This window comes from Pelobates fuscus, chromosome 3, assembly GCF_036172605.1.
Source record: "Pelobates fuscus isolate aPelFus1 chromosome 3, aPelFus1.pri, whole genome shotgun sequence".
In the NCBI taxonomy this organism is placed as follows: Eukaryota; Metazoa; Chordata; class Amphibia; order Anura; family Pelobatidae; genus Pelobates; species Pelobates fuscus.
The window spans coordinates 174427190-174451916 of NC_086319.1; the positions used below are offsets into that span (position 1 = coordinate 174427190).

Genomic DNA, 24727 nt, shown 5'->3' on the forward strand with positions numbered 1-24727 from the left:
AGGTGGGGAGGCTATGCAGGTATGAAGTCAAACAAGTTAATGAAGTAAAACAGTTTGTCTCCAAGGAGGGGTGGAGGCAGTGGCGTACATACCAGGGTCGCAGGGGTCGCGGCTGCGACCGGGCCCGGCCCACCAGGGGGCCCGGCCGCCCCTGCGACCCGGTATGTACCCACAGGGCCAGCCTCTTCTGCTGGGGGGCCCAGGACCCGGCCACCTCCGGGCCCCCCGAGGCTGGCCCTGCTGTCACCCGGCTGGCGGGCGCGCGAGGGAGCACTGTCCCCTGGGTGCTCCCTCTTCAGCTCCCTCGCGCACCGCATTGAAACCGGAGCCGGAAGATGACGCGGCGCGCGAGGGAGCTGAAGAGGGAGCACCCAGGGGACAGTGCTCCCTCGCGCGCCCGCCAGCCGGGTGACCAGCAACACCACTGGACCCCAGGGAATCCCGCCAGCTCTCACACAGGTAAAGAGGCTGGGGGGATTAAATTAAAAAAAAAAAACAGAAAAAACGTGTGTGTGTGTGTTTAGTGTGTATGTGAGTGTGTGTGAGTGTGTGTTAGTGAGTTTGTTAGTGTTAGTGAGTGTGTTAGTGAGTGTGTGTGTGTGTGTTAGTGAGTGTGTTAGTGAGAGTGGTAGTGAGTGAGTGTGTTAGTGAGTGTGTTAGTGAGTGTGTTAGTGAGAGTGTTAGTGAGTGTGTTAATGTGAGTGTGTTAATGTGAGTGTGTTAGTGTTAGTGAGTGTGTTAGTGAGTGTGTGAGTGAGTGTGTGAGTGAGTGTGTTAGTGTGAGTGAGTGTGTTAGTGTGAGTGAGTGTGTTAGTGAGTGTGTTAGTGAGTGTGTTAGTGAGTGTGTTAGTGTTAGTGAGTGTGTTAGTGAGTGTGTTAGTGAGTGTTAGTGAGTGTGTTAGTGTTAGTTTGTGTTAGTTTGTGTGTGTGTTAGTGAGTGAGTGTGTTAGTGAGTGAGTGAGTGTGTGTTAGTGAGAGTGTGTTAGTGAGAGTGTGTTAGTGAGTGTGTGTTAGTGAGTGTGTTAGTGTTAGTGAGTGTGTTAGTTTTAGAGTGTGTTAGTGTTAGTGTGTGTGTCTGTTACTGAGTATGTTTGTGTGCGTCTGTCACTGAGTGTGTGTCTGTCAGTAAATGTGTGCGTCTGTTCATGAGAGTGTGTGTGTGTGTGTCTAAAGCACTTACCTTTCTCCAGCGCCGGGGATCTCTCCGTCCCGATCCGCCTCTCAGCTCCGAATGCACATGCGTGGCAAGAGCCACGCGCGCATTCAAACCGCCCATATAGGAAAGCATTACTCAATGCTTTCCTATGGACGTTCAGCGTCTTCTCACTGTGATTTTCACAGTGAGAATCGCAGAAAATCCTCTAGCGGCTGTCAATGAGACAGCCACTAGAGATGGATTAACCCTCAGTGAAACATAGCAGTTTCTCTGAAACTGCTGTTTTCAGCTGCAGGGTTAAAACTAGAGAGACCTGGCACCCAGACCACTTCATTGAGCTGATTTGATCTGGGTGTCTGTAGTGGTCCTTTAAGTGTATGTGTTTATGCATGCACTGGCGTACATACCGCGGTCGCACGGGTCGCAGCCCTGCGACCAGGTGCCCGCCCGCCATGTGTTGCGGCCCCAGCCCGCGCAGAGTAAGCGGGGGGGGGGGCCCACAGATCAGTTTTTGCACCCGGGCCCCATGGGTTGTGTGTACGCCACTGGGTGGAGGGGGAGGCTGGGCACTCCTGGCTCCATAACCATGAGGAGTGTGATGTAGCGGTTATGGTGATTGGAGTGTTCCTTTAAATAAATATGTATTTGGATAAGGAAAAAGGGAAAAAATAAAATGAAATATAGAAATCCACACCTGAGATATCCTGCAACTATCACACCCCATCTTAGGTTCCTGTCAATCATTGCTAAAAAAACAAAAACACTGTCCTTTGTACCTATACACACAGTTAAACACTGCTATTTGCAATCCCGCTGCTGTTTGACAATTTCCATTATTTTCTGTCAGCTGTACTGATGTAGGAGATACTCTATCTACCTGGAATGAAAACTGTTTACTATTTTTTATTAGTCACAAAATGGTTTTTATGGATGTTCAAAAGGAAAAACTTTATGTTTTTCGTTTGCAAGTAGTCACTATATTTACAAAGCAAATTGCAAAAAACAAACAAAAAATCTTCTTCACTAGCAGAAGATTCTGCCCATGTCATCTCCAATTCCATTTGTTGTTGGTAATTTTAATATTGGCCCAGGGTCCTCAGCATCATTCTTTCAACGCCAGTCATTTGGAAACCATTCTTATTAGCTAAAATAAATACCAAGTTTTAAATGATTATAATTTGATGTAAGAGAACTGATTTATAATAAAGCGCTGCGGAATAAGCTGGCTTTAAATAAATAATAACCAATAGTAATAATAATAATATATATTTTTATAACATGGTATATACAGGAGGTTAAAAAAAGACAGGACATGCTTTCATTTGGAGTTTTCCCAGTAGGCTAATTATATTTTTATAATTATGATGGCAAAACATTAAGGTAGATTATGAAACTTTATGCAAACCTGAAATACATTATAGAATAGGGTTATTTACTAAGGTGTGAATTGTTGGATATTCAAGTGAACTCAAAATGAACTTCAAATTATAAAGCCAAATTAGTAAAATTCTCCAGCCAGCTCTGTTTTCAGTTTGGCTATTTTTATCTAAAATGTGAAATATACTTTGAATTAATTTCGAATTCCCAACAATTCACACTTTAGTGAATTATCCTGTGAATATCAGTCACTTTTATTAACCACAAGTAATAAATTATAAATAGAGGTTACATCTTAAAAAGGGAACCAGCACTTTCCAGGATTTTTAATATTATTTTTTACTGATCCCTTATATTGTTTGTAAATCCTTGAATATGAAATTAAATGTAGAAATCCACACCACGATATTTATCTATATGCTGAACTAAGTTTGTTTACTGTCAATAATTGTTCTAAGTTCTTTACATTCTCTCATTAAAAACACAGCCTTTGTATTGACAGTCTGCATAGAAATTTTTTTTGGTTTCCCCTTTTCCAATGCAAGGTGTGCCAAGACTAAACTGGATTGTGATCATTTGTTACACATTAATATACTTCTATAAGAAGTCAGACCATCACATGAAAAAAGTTAACACAATTTATAGGTAATTTTCAGTGTTTTATTCAATAGTGACATTTTCAGAGAAGTGATGGTTCTCCTTTAAGAAATGGAAATAGTAATTATTACAAGGCTACAATAATGTCTTACCGTATGCAAAACTTGAGAATCCCCACCTAATAGAGAGAAGGAAAATATTGTAAGTATGGGGTTGTGCCACTGCCAGTAGACAAAACATCAGTGATTTCTTAAGGACATATAACCATTCTTTTAGAAATATATCAGAGAATATGTAAGGTCCAAAAATTTATATTTATATGCATATAATTAATTGATGCAAAAATATGCATTTGCTAAAATTTCCACAAATATTTCCTAGGTCTTAAAAACTTACCTTTCATTAGCTGCAGAACTTTCCTTTATAATGAAGATCCACCGCTTATTGTCCAGCACTTAACTTTACTGCTAAGTATTGTTAATCGAAAGGATTCTCATAGATAAGCTTTAAGGGCAGATCTCTAGGTAAAAGCTGCTCATATAGATGGGTGATTGTATTCATATTGAGATTAAATTTGTCTTAATTTTATAATTTGGGGGATGCTGCTATTGGCTGCACAGATAAACTTTACTGTAGCACTCAGAAAGTCCAAACGTCCGTGCCTATTAAGAAGGCTCAGCTACACTGTCCACACCAACTCAAGGAGACACGGCCTCCCGATCAAAGTGCATGCGTGACACATGCAGAGGCCATAACTGCCCGATGATCAGAGATCTGCTGGGGTAGATTCTGTCTAAGGCTGGTTGGAGTTAAAAGATACATCTAAAATAACAGAATAGTGAGGCAGCTACTTGCTAAACAGCCTATGTGGAATATAACTTTCATCTTGGTTGGCCCTGATAAAAACTTTAGTACACAATAGCTTTACATAGTAGGTCACTATTTTAATGAACACATCAGCAGCACTTAAACTAATACATCCCTAAAGTATTATTTTGTAAAAATCTCAATATCAATACAATCACCTTCTATATGAGCAGCTTTAGTTTGCTGGCATTGACCTTTGCTCATTTAGTGTTTTGTGTATTTCTGTATTCCTGGCCTCGGCTAGTTTATTAGATTTTCTGTACTTCGGTTATCTTGACCTGTTTATGATTATTCTCTCTTGTTTGTGTCATTCAGCCCGGCCATTCTTCTGACCAGTAATGTGCTGTATTATAGACACTGATCCAAGTTCTGCGTGTTGAGCTACCGAATCATGAGAGAATCTTACTGAGCATGAAAGGATTTGTAATCCAACAGCAGCTGGCAGCCTTTTACACTAATTTTGATGGAACATAAAATAAAATAGAGAAAATTTATGTCAAACTTACTGTAATTTTCTTTTCCTGGCTATTTCTCATGGCAGCATCACTCATGGATAGCTCCTCCCTTAGTTGTCACAGGACAGGAATAATTAGAATAATTAATTAGACTGATAGGTATAAAGAATCCCTCGTCCCCCTACACCTCAGTCCAATTATATAGCTGAAAAAAAATAAAAGAATGGGTGGGAACCCTGATGCTGCCATGAGAAATAGCCAGGAAAAGAAAATTACGGTAAGTTTGTCATAAATTTTCTCTATTCCTGGCAAATCATGGCAGCATTACTCATGGGTAATACCCAAGCTCACAGAAATTCAGGGTGGGAATAAATAAACTGAGAGAAAACACTATACAGACACGAATGCAGCAAAGTAATTTAATATCAGCGGGATAATGACACCGTAGACAAAACACTCTTCCCAAAGGAGGTGTTTTATGAACATCGTCGGGGAAGACCAGGTGGCTGCTCTGCAAATATCATCGTATGGAACCTCTGCCCAGTTAGCCCATGAAGTTGACAATGCTCTGGTAGAATGAGTACTTATCTCCCTGGAGGAGACTGACCATTTGAGATATAAGCCTTCCTGATTATTAGTGAAATCCAATGTTTCAGTGTGGATATATAAGCTGCTTCCCCCTTTCTAGCTCCAGAAGGTAGAACGAATAGTTGTTCAGTCTTTCTGTATGACTCTGAATGGAGGAGGTATTGAGACAGACAATTCTTAACATCCAAACTTTGCCATCTTACTTCTTTCCGAGAAGTTGGATTAGGGTAGAATGATGGAAGAACCACTTTGATGGAATTGAGAAACCACCTTAGCAAGAAACTCAGGATTTGGTCTTAGACACACCCTATCCTGATAGATCCGTAAGCAGGAGTTCATGGTAGAAAAGGCTTTAATCTCCGAACTTCTTCTTGCGGAAATTATTGCCACTAAAAACAGTCTTGTAAGTTAGAAGAGTAGTGTCCAGATTTTTAAGGGGAACAAACAGGTCAGGTAGTTGAGGACAAGAGGAAGGTCCCAAGGAGGAGTACCGGATCTGGAAGGAGGTCTTAACCTGAAAGCTACCTTAAAGAATCTTGAGATCAAAGGATCTGAGGCCCATGAGGTATTGCATAATGCTGAAAGAGCAGAAGACTGAACTCTAAGAGTTCTGAGGCTAAGGCCCTTCTCCAGACCTTCTTGGAGAAAATCCAGGATCTGAGTATTGCGAGGTTGCAGGAACTCAACGTTCTTGGCTGTTGCCCATTCTCTGAATGTATCCCAGTTTCTTTGGTAGCACAAGGAGGTAGAACTATTCCCAGACTGAGGTCTAATTAATTATTCTAATTATTCCTGTCCTGTGACAACTAAGGGAGGAGTTACCCATAAGTGATGCTGCAATGATTAGCCAGGAATGTTTTGGTTTATTTGAGTTGGAGAGTTAAATTGCCGTACAGCCTGGCTCTATGATCTTTGACACTGTGTATGCAGAGTCCCCCAGCCATAGGAAGCATGTCCAAGGTGTTTGGGGTTAGCATTATAGCATATGTCTTTGTGCAACCTGTGTGTTCTAACAAATGCAAACATTGCCCATAACCAGGAAGTAAGAAAGAGAGTATTCCAGCTGGCTGATTGCTAGTTTAGGGAAGTGGCCCTACACACAGAAAAAAAGTTTTCATCTCTGGGATTAAACATTAAAAAAAAAAAGGCTGCAGGGACTGATTCTTTGCACCATGACTAATTAAGTTAAATTAAGTAGTTATATGGCTTAGAATGACTATTTCAATAGCTAAATATGAGATAATAAAATATGAGATAATATATGAGACAGAGAATTATCATGGAACAACTAAAAACAAGTAAAATTAGTCATATTTTTTAGTATTTTCAAGTATATTTTTATTTTAGGTATGATAAGTTAGTAGAACAAAATGTGAAAAGTTAAAAGAGGTCAGCGCTAATAATAATAATAAGGAATAGGTAGGCAGCGGCCTGGCAGAGGGTAACCCTCTAACCCTCTAGCATAAGAGTAGAAAACAACAACAACAGTAGTGCAAGGCTGAGCCAAAATGTATCAGTGTAGACTATAGGAAATAAAAACAAGTATATAGATAGAGCATATATATAAAAAGTAAGTGCATATAAATCAGTCCAAGATAATTTGAAGTTGCACTCTAGCGACGAGTGTCTTTTAAGGTGCTTTTGGTGATGGGGTGTCCTCACTGTTTATAGAAGTTTGATTATTCTCGTGATATGGAAGACACAAATAAGAGACTGATCGTATAGACTGAGTGGGTCAATATATGTGAGAATATGAATATGTGGAAGTAGAAAAGATATATTAAACTCACATTTAGAAGAGCTATAGCCAGCTCAGGTATAACAGGCGTACAGCGGTATGATCCCCTCTTATGGGATATATAGGTGGTTGTCTTCTGGAGGGAATGTTGTCCAGCTCTCAGGAAAGGGATATATAAAGACAGCTGATAGTGCTCTCTGTTATAACAGGGTATGGAGTTGTAAGAGAAATAAAAATGTACTTACAAGTGTAGTGCAGACCAGCATTGGTGGTATGATCCCCACCTCGGATAGTCTTGTAAGCACGCAATAAAATTAGTAAAAAGCCAGGTGAAGATAAAAAATGTGTATAAAAAGATAGTTGGCACAAATAGTGACCATAAAATCTTTAATTATATAGATACACAAATATTAAAACCATTTACACGTTTCGCCACTGGGGCTTTTTCAAAATGGAATAAGTTTAATATATATATTCATATTCTCACATATATTGACCCACTCAGTCTATACGATCGGTCTCTTATTTGTGTCTTCCATATCACGAGAATAATCAAACTTCTATAAACAGTGAGGACACCCCATCACCAAAAGCACCATAAAAAACACTCTTCGCTAGAGTGCAACTTCAAATTATCTTGGACTGATTTATATGCACTTACTTTTTATATATATGCTCTATCTATATACTTGTTTTTATTTCCTATAGTCTACAATGATAAGTTAGTAATAGTGAGTTAAAATATGGGGGGGCGGAGCCTGACCTCGGAGCTGAGCGGACGTGTGCTGCACGAGCTCCCGACGGCTGATCCGGCTTTTTGGGGAAAAAACCCAGGTGTCCCACAGCGACTGATGCCACACTGGGCTACGACAACTGGGCATACAACGACAAAGCGACAGACACCCTTCCCCAAGGCCTACGGTACCACAAACCGCGGCAGTGAGTTGATTGCGGACGGCTAAGACGGGGAAGTGCGGCCGACTTCCATACCGATTGGTACGCCCAGCAGACCCACTCTTCTCCTACCCCCCCCCCGGACCGGTGGGGGGCATCCCGGTCACCGCTGGCCGGCACCCCGGAGTTTCTCTGGAAACAGAGATATTGCACGCGGAGGAGCCGCACCCAAGATGGCGGCCCAGCGGCAAACCACAGCAATGGACACAAACATTAAGCCGAGCACATGGCCCTTGGAGGCTTTTGATAAACAGTGCAAAAGCTTCTGGGCGATCCTTTGCAACCAGGGCCTGACCCGCAGACGAGCAATGAAAGTGGTGGCACCCTGGATCAGACTGATAACCCGGCGCCGCTATTATGGGCCCCTACCACGAATCCCCAAAACGACCACCCAGCAGGGCAGGAAAAAGCGACCGATGAAACAGACAGGGGAGCCGCATGGCATTAGTGCCGACACTCGCTCCCACGATCACAGGAGCTGGAGCGTCAGGCGGGCCCAACCAGCGTGTTCCTCCCACGGCACCAGAACCTGGAACCAGCACGGTGCACCCCCACATTACACAGCCCCAGCGACACATAGCAGCCTAACTTGGAGGCCCAGCCCGGGGTCTAACGGCAGAGCTAAATTCCGACTGAGGGGCACCCTTAACGACACGCAACTGGAAGCCCTGCAGGAGAGATGGGAGAAACATAACCCCCACAAACCGAGAACCAGTCGAAGCAAAGCAAGCAAGCCGAAGGGTGACAACGGAGAGGGACTGAAGCATCCACCCGCAAGCAACCCCCCTTCCCTGGGCATTGGCTGAACTTTCTAACTCTTGGACTGCATCAGAGCTACAGGTTTATTAGACCCAACAGCTTCTATATGCTCCCTAATGCAACTTTGCTTACCTATAATATATAAATTGTACACAATCCTGCAGCCATTATGCCTTTAGTCTCTCCCCTCTGATATTGCAGACCCTGCACGCCATTCTTCTTATTTTGTTTAGTTATTCTGCTCATTATTTAATTTATTATTTAAGCCTTTGCCTGCTCAATCATCTCCTGTTATTGTGAATGCCCTCCGCGAGCATGATCTACCTACCCTTGATGTGGTTGGGGGGTCAATACGCTATATTAAGGCACTCAACTCTATGCGCGCTAAGCCCCTATAGCCACCACTGAAATATAGGATGTGCCCATCCATTGCCGTAAAACCTACTGTTGTTAATGTATTCAGCACAGTTGAGGGATCATTGTCATTCTCAGAGCCAGATAGTTTTGCATACTGTAACTCTCAGCATGTATACAGCTGTCATATATGTTATGTAACATGGAATTTCTAGCACAACTAGCATGATACCCTCACTATTTACTAGCAATGTCTCTACAGAAATGCCACGCTATGTAAGGCTACTGAATAGAAAATACCACACATGTAGTCTGCTGAACTAGCTAGACAACCTACGCCCTCGCGCCTTCGACTACTAAGTTAATCACTATTGTTAACCTTAACACTTAATGTTAGCCTGACCAGCAGGTACTTGTTTTGTTTTATTACCTAACCTTAATGTCAGTATATATCCTGATCTTCAATGTTTTATGTTGCCTGTTATACTGACATAGCTGCAGTTTAACCCTGAACCAAGCGTGACACTTATAACAAAAAATGTGCAGATGTAACCTATGTCGATTAATGGCCGGTACCTGCTGTTGTGGCAGTGCCGGCATGTTTGTCAACTCTATGCACGCCAAAATAAAGAATTAAAAATAAAAAAAAATAAAAATATGGAATATTACACAGCAATATACATATTTAAGTGTATTTACCAGTCCCAGCATCCATTGGGATTAGTCAAGTTGGCTTTTGCTTGTGGATACATGATAATCAAATTATTCAAATCTGCGACCTGATTGTAACCAGCAAGTCTGGCATAACGGTCACCAACCTTCGCCCTGTACATAAAACAAATAAACAGTACATCTCAGTACTTTACAAGTAAATAAGGCTTGAGTATGTACATCATATTGTATTAACATTTATTAAAGGGACATGCATTACTTTGAGACAGCTATCTCATTCAAAATCTTCAACTTTGAATGAGGCAGTTGCCTCACTATGGAGGCTGAAAAAAACAAGGTAAATATGATTTTTGTTTGACCTATATTTACCTGTTTTCCTACTGAATAGCATTGAAATGACTGAGATAATTGATCTTGATAATCTCCACCAAGGAGGCAGGGCCAGCCACGGATATCAGCGATTCAAGAGAAAAAAGGAATTTTTTTTCTCCCTGCAATCAACTAAATGGCCACCAGGGCACTGCAGCTTTAAAGGACAACTCAACACTTCCAAATCCCCCACCAAAAAAAAAACACAGTTTAGTAGATATACCCCCCTAAAAATACATACATGCATATATTTTTATATATGTATTCATTGGGAATATAGTTTAAAATAGCTTACAAAAGCTGCAGTTCTTTTGACTGCAGCCTTTGTAAGCACCTCCCCTTTTTTTGCTAGAAAAGACTTTCAGTCTATTCACAAGGAAATAACCAATCAGAGGCTTCTCATTGAGAAGCCTCTGACCTGGTCCACACGTGTACGCGCATGCTGGCTCGTGCACAATGTTGAGTGCACGTATATTGGACCATGCATGCGCGCGTGGACCAGTCGCATGTGCAGGGATGAAGCTATCCAGCTGGTCTGAGGTCTGTGAGGGAGGGAGGGGGAGACAGGCACATTCAAGTAGAGCATGCCTGCCACTTCCATTAGCTCAGAGGAGCTAACGGAAGTAGGAAGGAATCCTCCCTGGCTGTTTGATTGGCTGTGCCCACAGGAACACCTAGGTCGCCTTCCCGGGAACGCAATCAAGGCATCCAGAACGGGCATCGGCTGATGCAACCCGGACTGACACATTGTGAGGCCCAAAGCCCATGACCCTGCCTACAAAGCTGAGACTCTCTCTCCCCAAGGACAGAGGCAAAAGTGCCCCAGTTTACAATGCATGCTCTTATCTATATAATCGTGATAACTCATAAGAATCTTCTAGCTTATTCTTGTCACAGTGAGGCTCAGAGAATACACTCAACCTACACAGCTAGGCAAACATAGGTACCTCCTATATGTGTATACATCTGTCGCCTGCCCAGTGAAGTGTAAATGTATGCCTTTAGCAAACTCACACAGCCATATATTTTTAACCTTGAACAGTAAGCTGACAGAATTGTTTTTTGGACTATAGCCACAAGTGTTGTTTTATTGATATAGTATTTTTTTATACATATTTATGTTACATTATTAATATTTTTTATACAATAAATTAATTATATATACTTATAACACTTACGGCTTTCATTCCTACCTGCTATTACAAAGAAGGAATGTGGTCCTTAACCACATACACCTTATGAAGCGAGCCGATATACTGGCTCAGGGTTTGTGAGTATATTGGTATTACCTACTTAACATATCCTATATACACCAGACTGTACTACGCTATATTCTCCCTCCTATACCTATTACCTAGGATACTACACCTGGAGAAAATCTGGACGAAAAGGAGGGTGAGGGTCGCCTCTACGGACCCTAAGGCGCATATACCTGAGCTAGTACATTAGCTCAGAAAAGTGTGAGTTAGTTACCTATGCACTTTATTTCTATCTTATACTCTGTATACAGGTTACACTATGTTCTGTATATTTGTGTTTTTTATTTAAGGTAAAACCCGAAACCATTGGGACTTTTTATAGTATACCCAACCTATTTAAGGTACAGCAAGGTTTTCTACATATTAATATTAATGATTATTCTTTTCGCTGTCCGTTACAATTCTGATGTATATGTTTTTCATTCTAAAGATAATCGCCTATGAAATGAACACTTTCAGAAGTCTCCTGACTTCTGACTAAGTAAATTTCCCCATCCTGTATTACAATTTTCAGAACAAAATGTACAGGAAACATTCCACTTTAAAAGTGTGGTTTGCTTACTCTGCAGAATATTATACATTTCTTAAAAAATAAATGAATAAAATGCATATTAAAATGTGTTTATTAAAACAATAGAATAATATTTAATGGGAGCATGACAATTGACCAATCCATCAATAATCACAATCTCCTCATGCCAATTATATTAGCTGGGTTAATATCCTTAACCACAGGATCCTATCAGTGGGAAAACAATACCAGATGATTTTCCAGCTTTGGGGCCAAAACCAAATTTTCATGGAACAGTTTTAAAATGAATAAATGTCCATAACATTCTGAATATTTTAAAGATCTTACCTTCCCTGGAGGCAGCCATGGAAAGCAATGTGTAGTCTGCATCCTAAAAAATATAAACTTTAGACTAAAACAGCTTTATGTCAGCATGTTACCTAAAAACTTTAAGACACTGACATATTCAAATATGCATAGTAACAGTATCATTTTGGTAGGATCACATGTACTAAAACATAGAACATAAAGCATAATTGAGTTTGTATTCACGAATATTTTTTTTTTCCTGCATTCATTTTGGGAAGATAGTAACTAGCAAGGCTATATTAATTAGTAAACTGTGAACGCTTAGAAATTCACTAGGGAACTGTAAATTTATTGTCAAAATAGCTGTGCTTGAAACTTAGTTTACTTGGAGAATTGTTTCCAGTTTGCTAGTTTTTAATACAATTTGAAATTCCATTGTGCATTCCCAATTCACAGTATGGTGCATATCCTGGGAGTTTCCTAAACCTTATTAAGTGGAAAAGATTAGCAAGAAATGTGCGAGTAATAATTAATAAAATATCTTAAGACAGGCACATTTGGCAAGGAGGGGTGGGGGTATGTGTCCTGCAAATGTTTTAATAAAATTAAGGTTGTACTTACTTGTGCCACTCTGACAAGAGGAAGGAATGTACACATACCCAGCTGTATCCATCCCATAAGACACTGCAGGAGCCAGTTTAAAATATTCTGATTGATCGAACAGGATCAACTGCAGACATGAAATAAATACTGTATAAGTACAGTATTTACCCAACTCTGAGTGAGACCCTAAAACCTCTGCAATCTGCTGTGAAACTGCAGTAAATGACACAGCACTGGAATGGGTAAAGTTAAGACAACAGTATTTTTTTTAGATTATCTATTGCATTTTGCTAATGGGTGCATGAAAAATTAAATTTCCTGGTCATAATGACACACACAGGTCCTGTCAGTTTCCCCAAAGAGGAAAAAACCCCCACAGAAAAGTGGTCATTAACAAAAAAGTGACTATTTGCTGCTTACTATAGACTGTAAGCTCGTTTGAGCAGGGCCCTCTTCAACCTATCGTTCCTGTAAGTTTTCTTGTAATTGTCCTATTTATAGGTAAATACCCCTCTCATATTATTGTAAAGTGCTACCGAATCTGTTGGCGCTATATAAATGGCGATAATAATAATAATAATAATAATGAAAGTTCACGCGGAAAAAGAGCTGAATAAAAGTGAATGAGCTCCTAATGCCTTTCATCCTGGGCATGTGAATGCATACAATAAAAATCCATATAAAGGTATAAGTAATATACTGTGTGTTCAACACTTTCTGTAAAAGTATACATTGCGGGTTTCTGTGCTATACCCTCTCGGGTTATTATAATGAGTTTCCATACCTGTCCAGTTAATCCAGCAGAACTACTTGGCTTCTAAAAATAATAAAATAATAATAGTATAAGATATTTGTTTTATTGAATTTAATGTATCTGTAAAATGTATTGATTTTGCAGTGGTCTGCTTACTCTGAGTCCTCCATAGATGTGATTCAGAGCCTCATAAGCCCCATTGTAGCCACAATTGTTGATATATTCGCTATTGGTTGATCCACATGCACCTCCATAGCTATCAGTGGGCTAAAACAAAACATATGCTAAAATAAAAGTTCAGCACATCAAAACAATAAGTCACTTAAGATGAAATACTCTCCATTTCAATGTGGCTAGAATAAACCAGACACTTTTGATTGATAGCCAGTCTAAGCCTAGTAAAGGGATTTAAATATGGTCATGGATTGTTCCTTTTAGGAGTTAGAGGAAAGTTGTAAGTGAAGTTACCAAAGATGCAAAGAATTGTTTGCTCTTGGATATACTGTGTGAGAGAGCCACAGAATTTATGTATTGTTAATTTTTGCAACATGACTTGAACCACTTTCAGAGTAAAATGTTTGGTTTTATTACTTCAGCAAACTGGACATTTGGTAGACATTTAGGTAAAGCATTGTGTAATTGAAGTGTTCTAGACTCTGTCCTGTTAAATGTGAAAGAGTATATGTACAAAGGCTGTGACTTGATTGACTATTTAACTTGAGGGAATTCTATAAGGTTTTTCAGTGTAGTTTTCTTATAAAGTTTCTGGATTAAGGGGAGGTCTGATTACCAATGTCCAGGGCTATTTTAAAATGTCTCTCTTCATTATGGTCATTTTCCCTGTTAACCTGCACTCACCATTCCATGCTCAACTGGGATATCATACACAGCCCGAATGTTTCCAGAGTTCACATAGGATAAGTAATATTCCTCCAGTTTTTTCACCACCCCTAGGGGAAGGATGGAAATGATAAAATGACCTTTCTATTTAGACACTTATATATTGACGATACACAATCTGCAATTGACGATGCAAAATCTTTGTGTTTGTCTGTCACCAGTGTTTGATTATATTTTTCAAAAGCCTATGTAAATCACTAATCATACTAAGTTATGTCTAAGTTATTTTTGGAGTGTACAATTGTTTATATATATTTAGATGAATCCCGCCCTGCCTGTAAAAATAAAGTAAAAAACCCAACAATATTACTTACCTGTTATCCAGTGGAGAGACGGCTTTCTTGATGCTTCTCCTCTCCGCCTCGGGAGATGCTCAATAATGAAGGGCTCTAGGGCTAACCCAATGCTCCAATCCAAAAGCAATTTCTGAGCTGTGCCAATAGAATGCTTCTCACAGAGAAGCATTGGACACATGCATCCTTCTGATGTTGGCATGCTTTACATGTGATAAAAGCCAAAGTATTGACAGTCTGAAAGGTGCAGGCTTTATAGGGTGCTGATTTCTCTTGATTTCTTTTTACAAAGTAGGGAAGATCCGACACTGTTATCCACTAAACCTCTTCAGAAAATAATTCTTAATAAATATTTGTTACTTACCTGGAACTACGACGGAATCTCTACTGCCTGAAAAGATGAACACCTTAGAATTTGCAAGGTTTGATACAGGATCAATCAGGCCACTGTTGGCATAACTCTGGGTTTGTGACTTAAGAGAGTTAACATTGATGCTTGATGGGAATTTCATGCATGCATTTGTTGCTGTCAACATGTTTCCAGATGCACAATAATAGGGCCCTGCAACAAAGTAGAAAAGATTAAATAGTATTTATTTTTTTCAGTGTGTTCATCATAATCTTGTACTATTATTATGGAGAATTATTTTTTTAAAAATTGTGTTTGAAATTTGTGAACTATAGATATGGTTAAACAAGGAATTTTGGTGACCTTGGGGGACTTCAATTTACTATTTGATCCATCTTTAGGCAAACAAACTATTACAGGTCAGATAACAGACAGAGGAATTTTTAAACGCTCTGAAAAATTTAGACAGTTAATTCAAAACCACTCTACTAGACATTTGGCGCATTTTTAACCCAATAGATTTAGATTTCACTTCCTTTTCAAAATCCTACTATGTATACTCCCGCATTGATTTTGCGCTAAGAGATATTAAACTAGCCCAAGAAACAAAAGCCATTATAATAAATGAGATTACATGGTCAGATCACAATGCAGTTATTCTGGATGCCAAAGATACCTTTGAAATCCCAAGGCCAGAATGGAGACTAAATAATTATATTTTGTCAAACACAAACAATATAGAATTCATTAAGAAACAGACCGAATACTATTTTAAAGAGAACCAAACTGAGCAGATCTCCCCTTCAGGAGGATGGTGTTCATATAAAGCGGTGATAAGGGGAATATTAATCAAACTAGCTTCTGAAAATAAGGAATATAGAGAAAAAGATTTAACAAATCTACAAATTCAACTATATAATCGTTCAAGAGATTATTAAATTATTTATTTATTTATTTATCTATTTATTTTTTTTTATTTTTTTTTAAATGTTATCTATTTTTTTTCCCCAGTACATTGTGAACCAAACAAATGTTTGTTTTAGTTAGTCTGTATGTATATTTGGTATTTAAAATAAAAATAGAGGAAATTAAGACAAATTAAAATGGGAGATAGGAAGATATACATATATATAAAAGAAAATAAGATGAAAATAAAACAAATGGTGATGATTTGGTGTTTGATAAAGTCAATTTTGACACACATAAAGTATGAAATAACAAACACCATATTCTGATGTTAGAAATAAAAACAGTTTTAAAAAAAGAAAAATAAATTTGTGAACTATTAAGGTGATTATGAAATTTAATCAATTCCCATTTTAATTCATATCCTATATTGTTTTGCATTCTATAGTTTTTGATATGTCCTTTTTTAAATATATAAAAATTTCAGGACATTAATATATTATAAATTTAGGGACTATTTAAAATTTTAGATTTCTCTTTCTGGTGAAAATTCAGAGGCTATATCAGTATGTTAATTAGCTTTCAGTACTTAAAAAAGCACCATAGCGACTTCATCCTAACATTTAAAGTTGTTATGGTGCCAGGAGGTCCTTGGCACTGCCTTCCCTTGAGGGGTTACACTGTTTATGAATAATTTAACCTCATATTTGCAAAAGATGGTTCCTACTTTTTTGCCTCCCGGCTTTCCACGTTGATCCGGGGCTTCAGTGAGAAAGCCAGGAGGACACACAAACTGGTACTGTCTTCGCAAACTGTTCATAAATGGTTTGACTTGTTGAGGTAAGATGCCTCAAGACCTCCTGGAAGTGGTACCAGATGAAGTTGTTTAGGTCTCATACTTTTTCTCAGAAATAACTATATGAAACTTAAGTGTTGGCTGAATTCAAAGCTCCATCAAACAAATTACATATGATGAAGGTGTACAAAAAAAAAGTGCCACGGTAATATATTTAATATTCTGATATTTATACTTATCAGTAAAGTCAAAAGTCTTTTCATATGCACTATAATAACTTCGCAAAGCTGTACTTTACAAAAAGAACAAAACCCAGTCCAAATACATAATACCATGTAAAATATATATATATATAACAGTTACATATGCATTTAAATAATAGTACCTCCAGCAAACAAGGCGGCTCCAATAACTTTCTTGGATTGTGCAACATGGAATTGGTTTGCCATGTATGCTCCAGAGGAAATACCAGACACTGATATGGTGCTGTCAATATTGTATGAGCCTGTAGGGAAGACATTATTAACATGTGTTTTTTCATTATTTCTTGAAATACATTAAGACATACATCAAATGCCTAGGTTCATGTCTTGCTTATATTATTATTATAGGGTACAATCACTTTATTCTAAAATTAGATGACTGCCGTTGTGATCATTGTGTTATTGTATTGTATTTTATAGTGCATCAATAATGGGTTCAGAATACAACATATGTGGGTTCTTTTATTAGAAAAAGAGGAATAGCTAGTTGCTATAACAGAACTAGAAAAGTGCAGAGATGAGCTACAAAAGTAATAAGGGGAATGGATAACAAGAAACACACAAAAAAATGCATTTGTTTTCTTTAGAAAAAAGGCTTCTCAGAGTTGATATGATAACACTATATAAATATATAAAGGGTCAATAGAATCCGCTATGTGCTAACCTGTACATTAGCAGAAATATACAACAGACAAGATCACCCACTGAGACTGGATGAAAGACGTTTTCGCTTACAGCGGAGGAAATGTTTCTTTAGAGTAAGAACAATAAAGATGTCCGATTCTGTAGATATTTTTTCTTTTAAAAAGGCCTGGATGTTGTTTTTTGGAAAAACTGATTATTTAAAAAATAAAATTAATATGCATGGGAACAGGTTGTTGATTTAAGGAGAAATATGATAGCAATTACGGAGTCAAAAAGGATTCCCCCCCTTTTGTGTCACAATTGGCTATCAGTTCAAATGGGGTTTCTCTCCTTTTTTTTTTTTTTTATCAAAAACATCATCTAGTTTATGTTTAATCTTTTAAATATTCCAGGTATAAATCTCATGACACTCATGTTGTGTAAAAATGTCAACAGTCCCAAACATAAATGCGAAGACATTGAACAAAAGAGGCAAACTAGTAATGCACATAAATGCCAGCTTGTGGCTATCTTAATCTAGATCCAATAGACAATGATTAGTAGACAGTATGATCAATGGGCAGTTTTCAGTTCCTTGTTAAGTAATTATACTCCCCGCCCAAAAAAGCAAAAAAGGGGATACAATCAAAAGTGCAACTATTCATGAAAGTGGACCATTGTCATTTTGCAAAAAGAGTAAAAGGGAACTAGTTTATCAGCTATTTGGTATCTCTATAGACACCTCAATTCTGGAAATGCAAAACAGCGTTAAGTTTGAAGCTGCAATAACTATTCACATTTATCAAGCAGTCTACAAGTTGGTGGCCTTTATACAATAAACCCACCAAGTATGAGGAAATATATCCTCTTTATAATATAGCAAAAGGAGAAAAAAAAGAAACACACAAGACACAACAAAATATGCTTGACATAAAACTGCTCTTGAGATAAAATAGAATTCTCATATTTCATATTTATTACCTACAATCATGTCATTCAAAATTTTTACTGTCCTATGGACACTTTCATGATCTGTATTTTCATCCTGGAACAAGCTTAAATAAGGGTAAAGTCCGAAAAAGGAACAGAGAAGACAGCACAAACCAGCCTGGGCACACTGGGTATTCCCCTTATACACGCTTACCACCAAAATAGCAGAAGATATCAGTGAAATAGTTTGTTGCTGCCCTCCAGTGTCTTTTTACTATTATTTTTTTTGCAATTTACTCTTTATTCTTTTACCACATAAAAAAAAAAAAAACAACAAAAACAAAACAAAGAGAAAAAAAAAATAAAAAATTTAAAAAAAAATTTAAAAAAAAATTACGTAAATAAAAGGGGATACAAAAAGCAAAAAGGGAGGGTACATAGAAATATTAACCCTGTTATCATAATTCAGATCCCAAAGAATTCTGTTATTAGAGAGACAATATTATCATAGTGCATATCGTAAAGTATAGTCTTGTGTTATACTTCTACTAAAATTAGCTTATTTAATATTGACATGTTTAACATTTGGAAAAGAGATTCCTGACCTTCTGTCTATGCTTCTGCTTAAGTATCTATTACAGCTTTGGTTTAATAGCTCTACTTCTATTATAGGAGGAAAAAAAAAAAAAAAAAAAAAAGGGGGGGGGGAAATAAATAAATAAATAAATAAAATAAACAAACACATTTTGGCAATTATATTGTTGTTTTTCCTTTCTTATCTTTTTAAATGTTTCTATTTACATCCATTTGCTATGTTACCCGCTATTATTCTATTTTTTTTATTTTGCACAGATATCGTTTCCCTGCTTCCTTTCCCTATTGATAGTGAATAAGATTGTCGAGTTAGAAATTAAAAAAAAAAAAAAAAAAAAATAGGAACTAAATAAAGCCTTATCCGAAACCAGTAAGTCTAGTTTCTCTCCGTATACTAGTTCTTATTATCAGATTCCAGGTAGGTTTGCCACATTTGAGCTATTTGTGGGCTCAGTTTCCCTATTTTTCTTTGGTTCCACATTAGTAATTCAAATTCTACTGTTGTCGACATTGCTTCCTCAATTTCTTGTAGTGAAGGTAGATCTTTTGACTTCCAATATCTAGCTATTAATATAGACCCTGTGCCCAGTAAAAGAAATATCATTTTCTTGATTATTTTAGTGGTGTTTATTGGGAGTGATCGCAGCAGTATTGTTTTTGGGTCGTGGGGTATTCGCTGATTTGTGGTTTGTTTTACTATTTTTCCAATCTTCTTCCAGAATATATTCACCTCTTTACATGTCCACCAGACATGCAACATGGTGCCTCTGTCTGTGTCGCAGCGCCAACACCTGTCTGTTGAGTCCGGGAAGATAGTGTGCAGGCGAGCTGGAACCATGTACCACCTGTACATTATCTTCCTTGTTACTTCTAGATGCGCAGTGCTAGTGGTTAATCCCGAATGTGCGTTAAAAATATGTTCCCATTCCTTTATTGGAATATTCTGTTCGAGATCTTCTTGCCAATATTTCATAAATTTCCAGTCTGCTTTATCCGCTGGATTGGCTAATGTTTGATAGCATAAAGACAATGATTTTTTCGGAGGGCTTAATGATAAGCATTTCTCTTCAAACTTTGATATAGAAGATTGCAACATATCTGTTCTTACTTGAACCTTTTCTGTATCTAGAATCGCTTTAATTTGGAGATATGCGAATGTATAGCTTGCTGGTAAAGAAAACTCTTTTTGTAGAGTCGAAAATGATTTTAAACCTTCTGTGGTACATAAATGGAACAGATGTGTAATTCCTGCCTTTTCCCATTTCTGGGTATTCCCCTTATACACGCTTACCACCAAAATAGCAGAAGATATCAGTGAAATAGTTTGTTGCTGCCCTCCAGTGTCTTTTTACTATTATTTTGAAAGTCCACTGACACATAGTGTGATGTGCAACTGATTTGATTTTGTTTTGCATTTTTTTTCTTTTTCGATATAAATGCATAATAAGGAACTGAAAGCTACACATTGACACATTGACATACCATCCACTACATCTTGACTATTGAACTTCTGAGTTTGAGCTTCTGAGAGAGGAGATATTCAGCCCAGCGGCTGATTACAACCTAGTGAAAGGAGGTAGACAGCCTTCCCCAACTGGCAGATTGTTATCTAGTGAGAGGAGGTAGAGAGCGAATTTAAGCGGTTAAGAGAGCAGCCAGTAGGGATTCCTGTACAAAAATGATTTTGTATTGTTTGTACTGTCTGTCATCACATTTATTGAGATTAACATCAGATATATTCTGATTGTTTCTCAAGTGTAGGTAGATATCCAAAAGAATAAATGATTACTAGGTTAAGCTTTGTCACGTGTTGCTATTATTTGAGTGCCTGGCACCTATTTCTGCTTTTATTTTACTAGGGTTTAAATGCGCAATGTCCTCGGTTAATATTGCACACACTACTGTGGTGCAATTCATGTATAATAAAGGCCACTGCATGGGCAGTGTAGTTCATAAACATATGATTTGCAACAGTTGGCTTTCAATATTATATAGAATGATGAAAATAAATCAACACCTTTATTATTCATCTAATGAGACAATTGGAAGAAATAATAAGGGAAGAGAAGGAGATTCTAAAAAAGTATGTTTGGTAAAATGGGTAACAGAAAAAAATAGGAAATTTAAAACAAAAAAATACTATTCTGTCTTACCCATTTACTACCTGTAGATTAAAGAAACATTCTAAACATAATTACGTTGTTGCTTCTTGCACATGTTTAAGACCACCAGATATGATTAATGTAATGGAAGTTCCAATGTCACAGCCTTCTGGGCTAGCCTCCTGCCCAAAGACTATGGGCCTAGTCCAAAGAGCCACTAAAAGGGGGCTATTGCCACTATGGGGGGGGGGGGGGACGACAACGGATGCTTATTGTGCTTCCCAGTCATGGTTTCGGACCTCTGGGGTTAGCCTGGACTAATTTTACACTATGAGCGCGTGATCAGGAGATACCTTGAACCACCATGGAACTGTTTTTTGGATCAAGACTGTGCTGAGGTAAATTTAAACTTTAGGCGGCTATTGCGCAGTCCTCTGACCTCCAAATATAGCCCTTTTCGCAGGGGAGGTTCGGGAGACAAGGAGGTATCAAAGGATACATGGGGCTTAAGAGCGCTACTCTCCCAAGAGATCTGGGATACTCTTTTTGAAGATTGCGACTAAGCCACCGCACATCTGGCATATATCACTGGAAGAAATTGGACAGCAAGGGTGCTTGGTGACAAGCTTTCCAGACATATATTGTGTGGGAGTATGGTTAAGGGAAAGGGGGTTTTGGCAGATATTTGTATGTTGTACCTTTAGGACTGTGAGGGCACAGCAGAGAGCCAATTGACTTAGTTGGGCATAATGTGATTAGGTCACCAGACAGAGTGGTGCTGGGGAGTGACAATTGTGCAGTACATCGCATTGTATAAAAGACCCCCTGCAGTGACAGTCAACATTGTACCATATAAATAGCTGTGTTGCATACTCTAAAGATTAATTTTACCCCTACATTCAGACTTGTTTAATGTGTGGGGAAAGGCTATTTGTAAAGGCAGTAGCTAAAGAGGTAAAGGCAGAGGGGACAATACCTTCCTGGAAGGATACAGCTGTAGCCTGGTCCAGGATGCAAGAAATCAAGGGTCCCTGATAGCAGCAAGAAAGCAGACCTGGCAGAGGTGCTAAGTCAGAGTACAGGAGCTCTGTCTCATTTGGTGGCAGTGGTAGGATGGCTTCCACCACCGGGACCCCTACACATATTCCAGGCCTTGTGGGCATGGATAGAGCTAGCACCCATGCAGCATCCTTGTCCAAGTAGGAGTTCCAAAGGATAGTGTCAGAGAGATTGGCTTTCTTCAGAGACAATCCATCATTAGAGGCAGTGCATCTAATCTGGGAGGATGTGACCATAGATAAGGACCAAGAGAGGCATATCTGCCTGTCCAACCAGGCCGGAGCAGTGGCAGATGTAGGAGTGCAGAAATCTAGGTGCCAGACCTCTAAGTTTCAGTGGCGACTGTCCCAGTATGATGCCACTGTCTTGGGAGAGAGTGAGCTGACTTGGAGGGGCCAGGTTCAAAAGCTAATGAGGTGCTCAAGGAGGTTCAGGTATTCTGGAGAAAATCCATCCCAACCCCAGAACAGCGACTTCAGGATCAACTACATCTGCAAATATCTTTCCTGGGAGAGCAGCCCTTGGAGGAATGAGTGGTTGAAACAGAATTGTGGGTCGAGAATGCTTTCTGGGCCTTACGGTGGTATGCGGTCCAGCAGTACCCATGGCTAGCTGATGACGAGGGTGAGCACTATGTTGAACCTAGGCTATTGTGGGAGGCCTTTGAGAAGGGGACTGAGGTTGGGAGCCCAGAGGTATTACAACTCTGGGACAACCAGGAACTTATGAGAGACCTCCTAGATCTTGCTGAAGCAACAGACCTTGATCCGATAAGACCTACCTTGCCACCCTGGAGTGGGAGAGTAAACAGGATAACAGGAGACTGTTAGACTCTGTACAGCAGTGGGTCCTAGAGACTGGGGATTTAATAGATTTTACACTCAAGGATGATGGCCAGGTAGATGTGGAGGGCACCATATTCCTTTCCTGAATCACAGGGATGCTAGGCAGTAGGCTCAGATCCCCAACCCCCTGGCATGTGGACCGTTGTCACCACACCCTCCCAGCTTCCCCGCAGCTCCTGGGAGAGGATGTAGTCAGTCTCCCTAGCGGCCAATTTCAACCCAGCAAAAGGATATAGAGGTAGCAAGCCTCCCTCCCCAACTGCAGAGTACAGGGAGAACATTTAAGCAGCCTCCTCCTCAGCGGCAGTTTGAGCTTCTGAGAGAGGAGATATTCAGCCCAGCTGCTGATTAAAACCTAGTGAAAGGAGGTAGAAAGCCTTCCCCCACTGGCAGATTGTTACCTAGTGAGAGGAGGTAGACAGCGGCAGGTTTAGCTTCTGCAAGGTTTAGCTTATTTGGCCTCTATACCCAGCAGCAAATTGGGCTACAGGGAGTGGAGGTAGTCGGCCTGCCCCCCAGTGGCTGATTGCAACTTAGCGAGAGAAGGTAGATTTAGCCAGCCTGTCTCCCAACAGTAGATTGAGCTCCCCGGAGAAGAGGTAGCCGGCCTACCTCCCTAGCGGCAAAATGGTCTACAGGGAGCAGAGTTTATCGGCCTCCCTACCGAGCGGCTGGAGTACCAGGGAGGCGAGTTACTTATCCTCACACCCCACAGTGTTAGTTCCAATAGGAACTGTGAGTCCTATGTGGTTTGTTCAGGGATCTGGTGACTCTAGTGTCCCTTTAGTGCTAAGCAGTGGTCATAATCATAATGATTACAAATGTGGAGGTCTGGAGTGGGTGTGCTAACCCAAGTGATGCACAGATATACTAGGAATTGTGGGATGGGTAACATGTTGCATGCTGCCAGACTGCTGCATCCACCATTTCCATTTCTGGATATTATGTTAGGTGAGGGAGAAGCGATTTACAGTAAGTAAGTACATCTCTCAACATTTTCTAGGAATTTTGCCAGCAATATATATAGATTGGATCAGTGGAGGCTGGTCCATAGGGGTTGGTGCCCCCTAACCCCCAGTTTTGGTTGCAAAAAAGGAACATAAATAAAATGTTTATTGGCTATGTAAGGACTATTGATAAGTGTGTTATAAAAAAAAAATGTAAAAAAATGTGTCTCCCATGATTATATCTGCAATTTCCATGCTTCCCTTTATTGATGACTAAATATGCAGCTGGTTTTGAACAGTGCATGTATTGTCAAGGGGTAAAGTGTGTAGAGCCCAACAACATTGCCCAAATAATTTTGTCCAAGCATGCATGAACTGCCTACTTCTAAAGACTTGAGTTAAACAGGAAAAGTATTTTTTTTTTTCAGATGGTAGAAATACTCTGTAACATTCATTCTCTTACCTAGTCGGGACTGCGCATTGCAGATGCCGAAAAGGACAAGGAGAAGAAGATAGCCTTTCATTCTTCACAGATGTTCCGTGCTATGAGGAGGTTGTCCTAATGAACATTGGAAAGATCCCCTATATATACGTAAATTATTATGGTACACTTATAACCTTGTTAGATTGATAAACAGGTGGCTAAAAAACCATGTGAAAAGTAAATGTTAAACAGCTTTTACAGCACCTGTTATTTCCAGTAAAAGATATTATTAAATGATTATAGAATGATTTAAATAAACACATATACATGTTTGAAACCCTATGAGCCCCATACTTGTTTAAATCCATAAACA

At 39.1% G+C, this 24727-nt stretch overlaps 1 protein-coding gene across 1 annotated transcript; it reads right to left on the reverse strand.

The window, feature by feature from the left end:
• Positions 1-2180: 2180 nt before the first annotated feature.
• Positions 2181-24480, reverse strand: LOC134600949 (poly(3-hydroxybutyrate) depolymerase-like). The gene is made up of 11 exons (XM_063445341.1): positions 24394-24480; positions 16952-17071; positions 14880-15077; positions 14181-14272; positions 13479-13589; positions 13353-13385; positions 12587-12695; positions 12005-12047; positions 9545-9670; positions 3283-3308; positions 2181-2300 (listed from the first exon to the last, which is right to left on the reverse strand). Exons 1-11 carry the CDS (start codon positions 24452-24454, stop codon positions 2233-2235), a joined length of 987 nt encoding a protein of 328 aa, XP_063301411.1. The 5' UTR covers positions 24455-24480; the 3' UTR covers positions 2181-2232.
• Positions 24481-24727: the final 247 nt, after the last annotated feature.

Bases quoted from the DNA above. Each gene is read 5' to 3' on its own strand.
- LOC134600949 (XM_063445341.1), bottom strand. From the start codon at position 24,454: ATGAAAGGCTATCTTCTTCTCCTTGTCCTTTTCGGCATCTGCAATGCG. The intron at 17,072-24,393 runs GTAAGAGAATGA...TCTTCCCTACAG, and splicing joins CAATGCGCAGTCCCGACTAG to GCTCATACAATATTGACAGC. The intron at 15,078-16,951 runs GTACTATTATTT...ACTTTGTTGCAG, and splicing joins AGCCGCCTTGTTTGCTGGAG to GGCCCTATTATTGTGCATCT.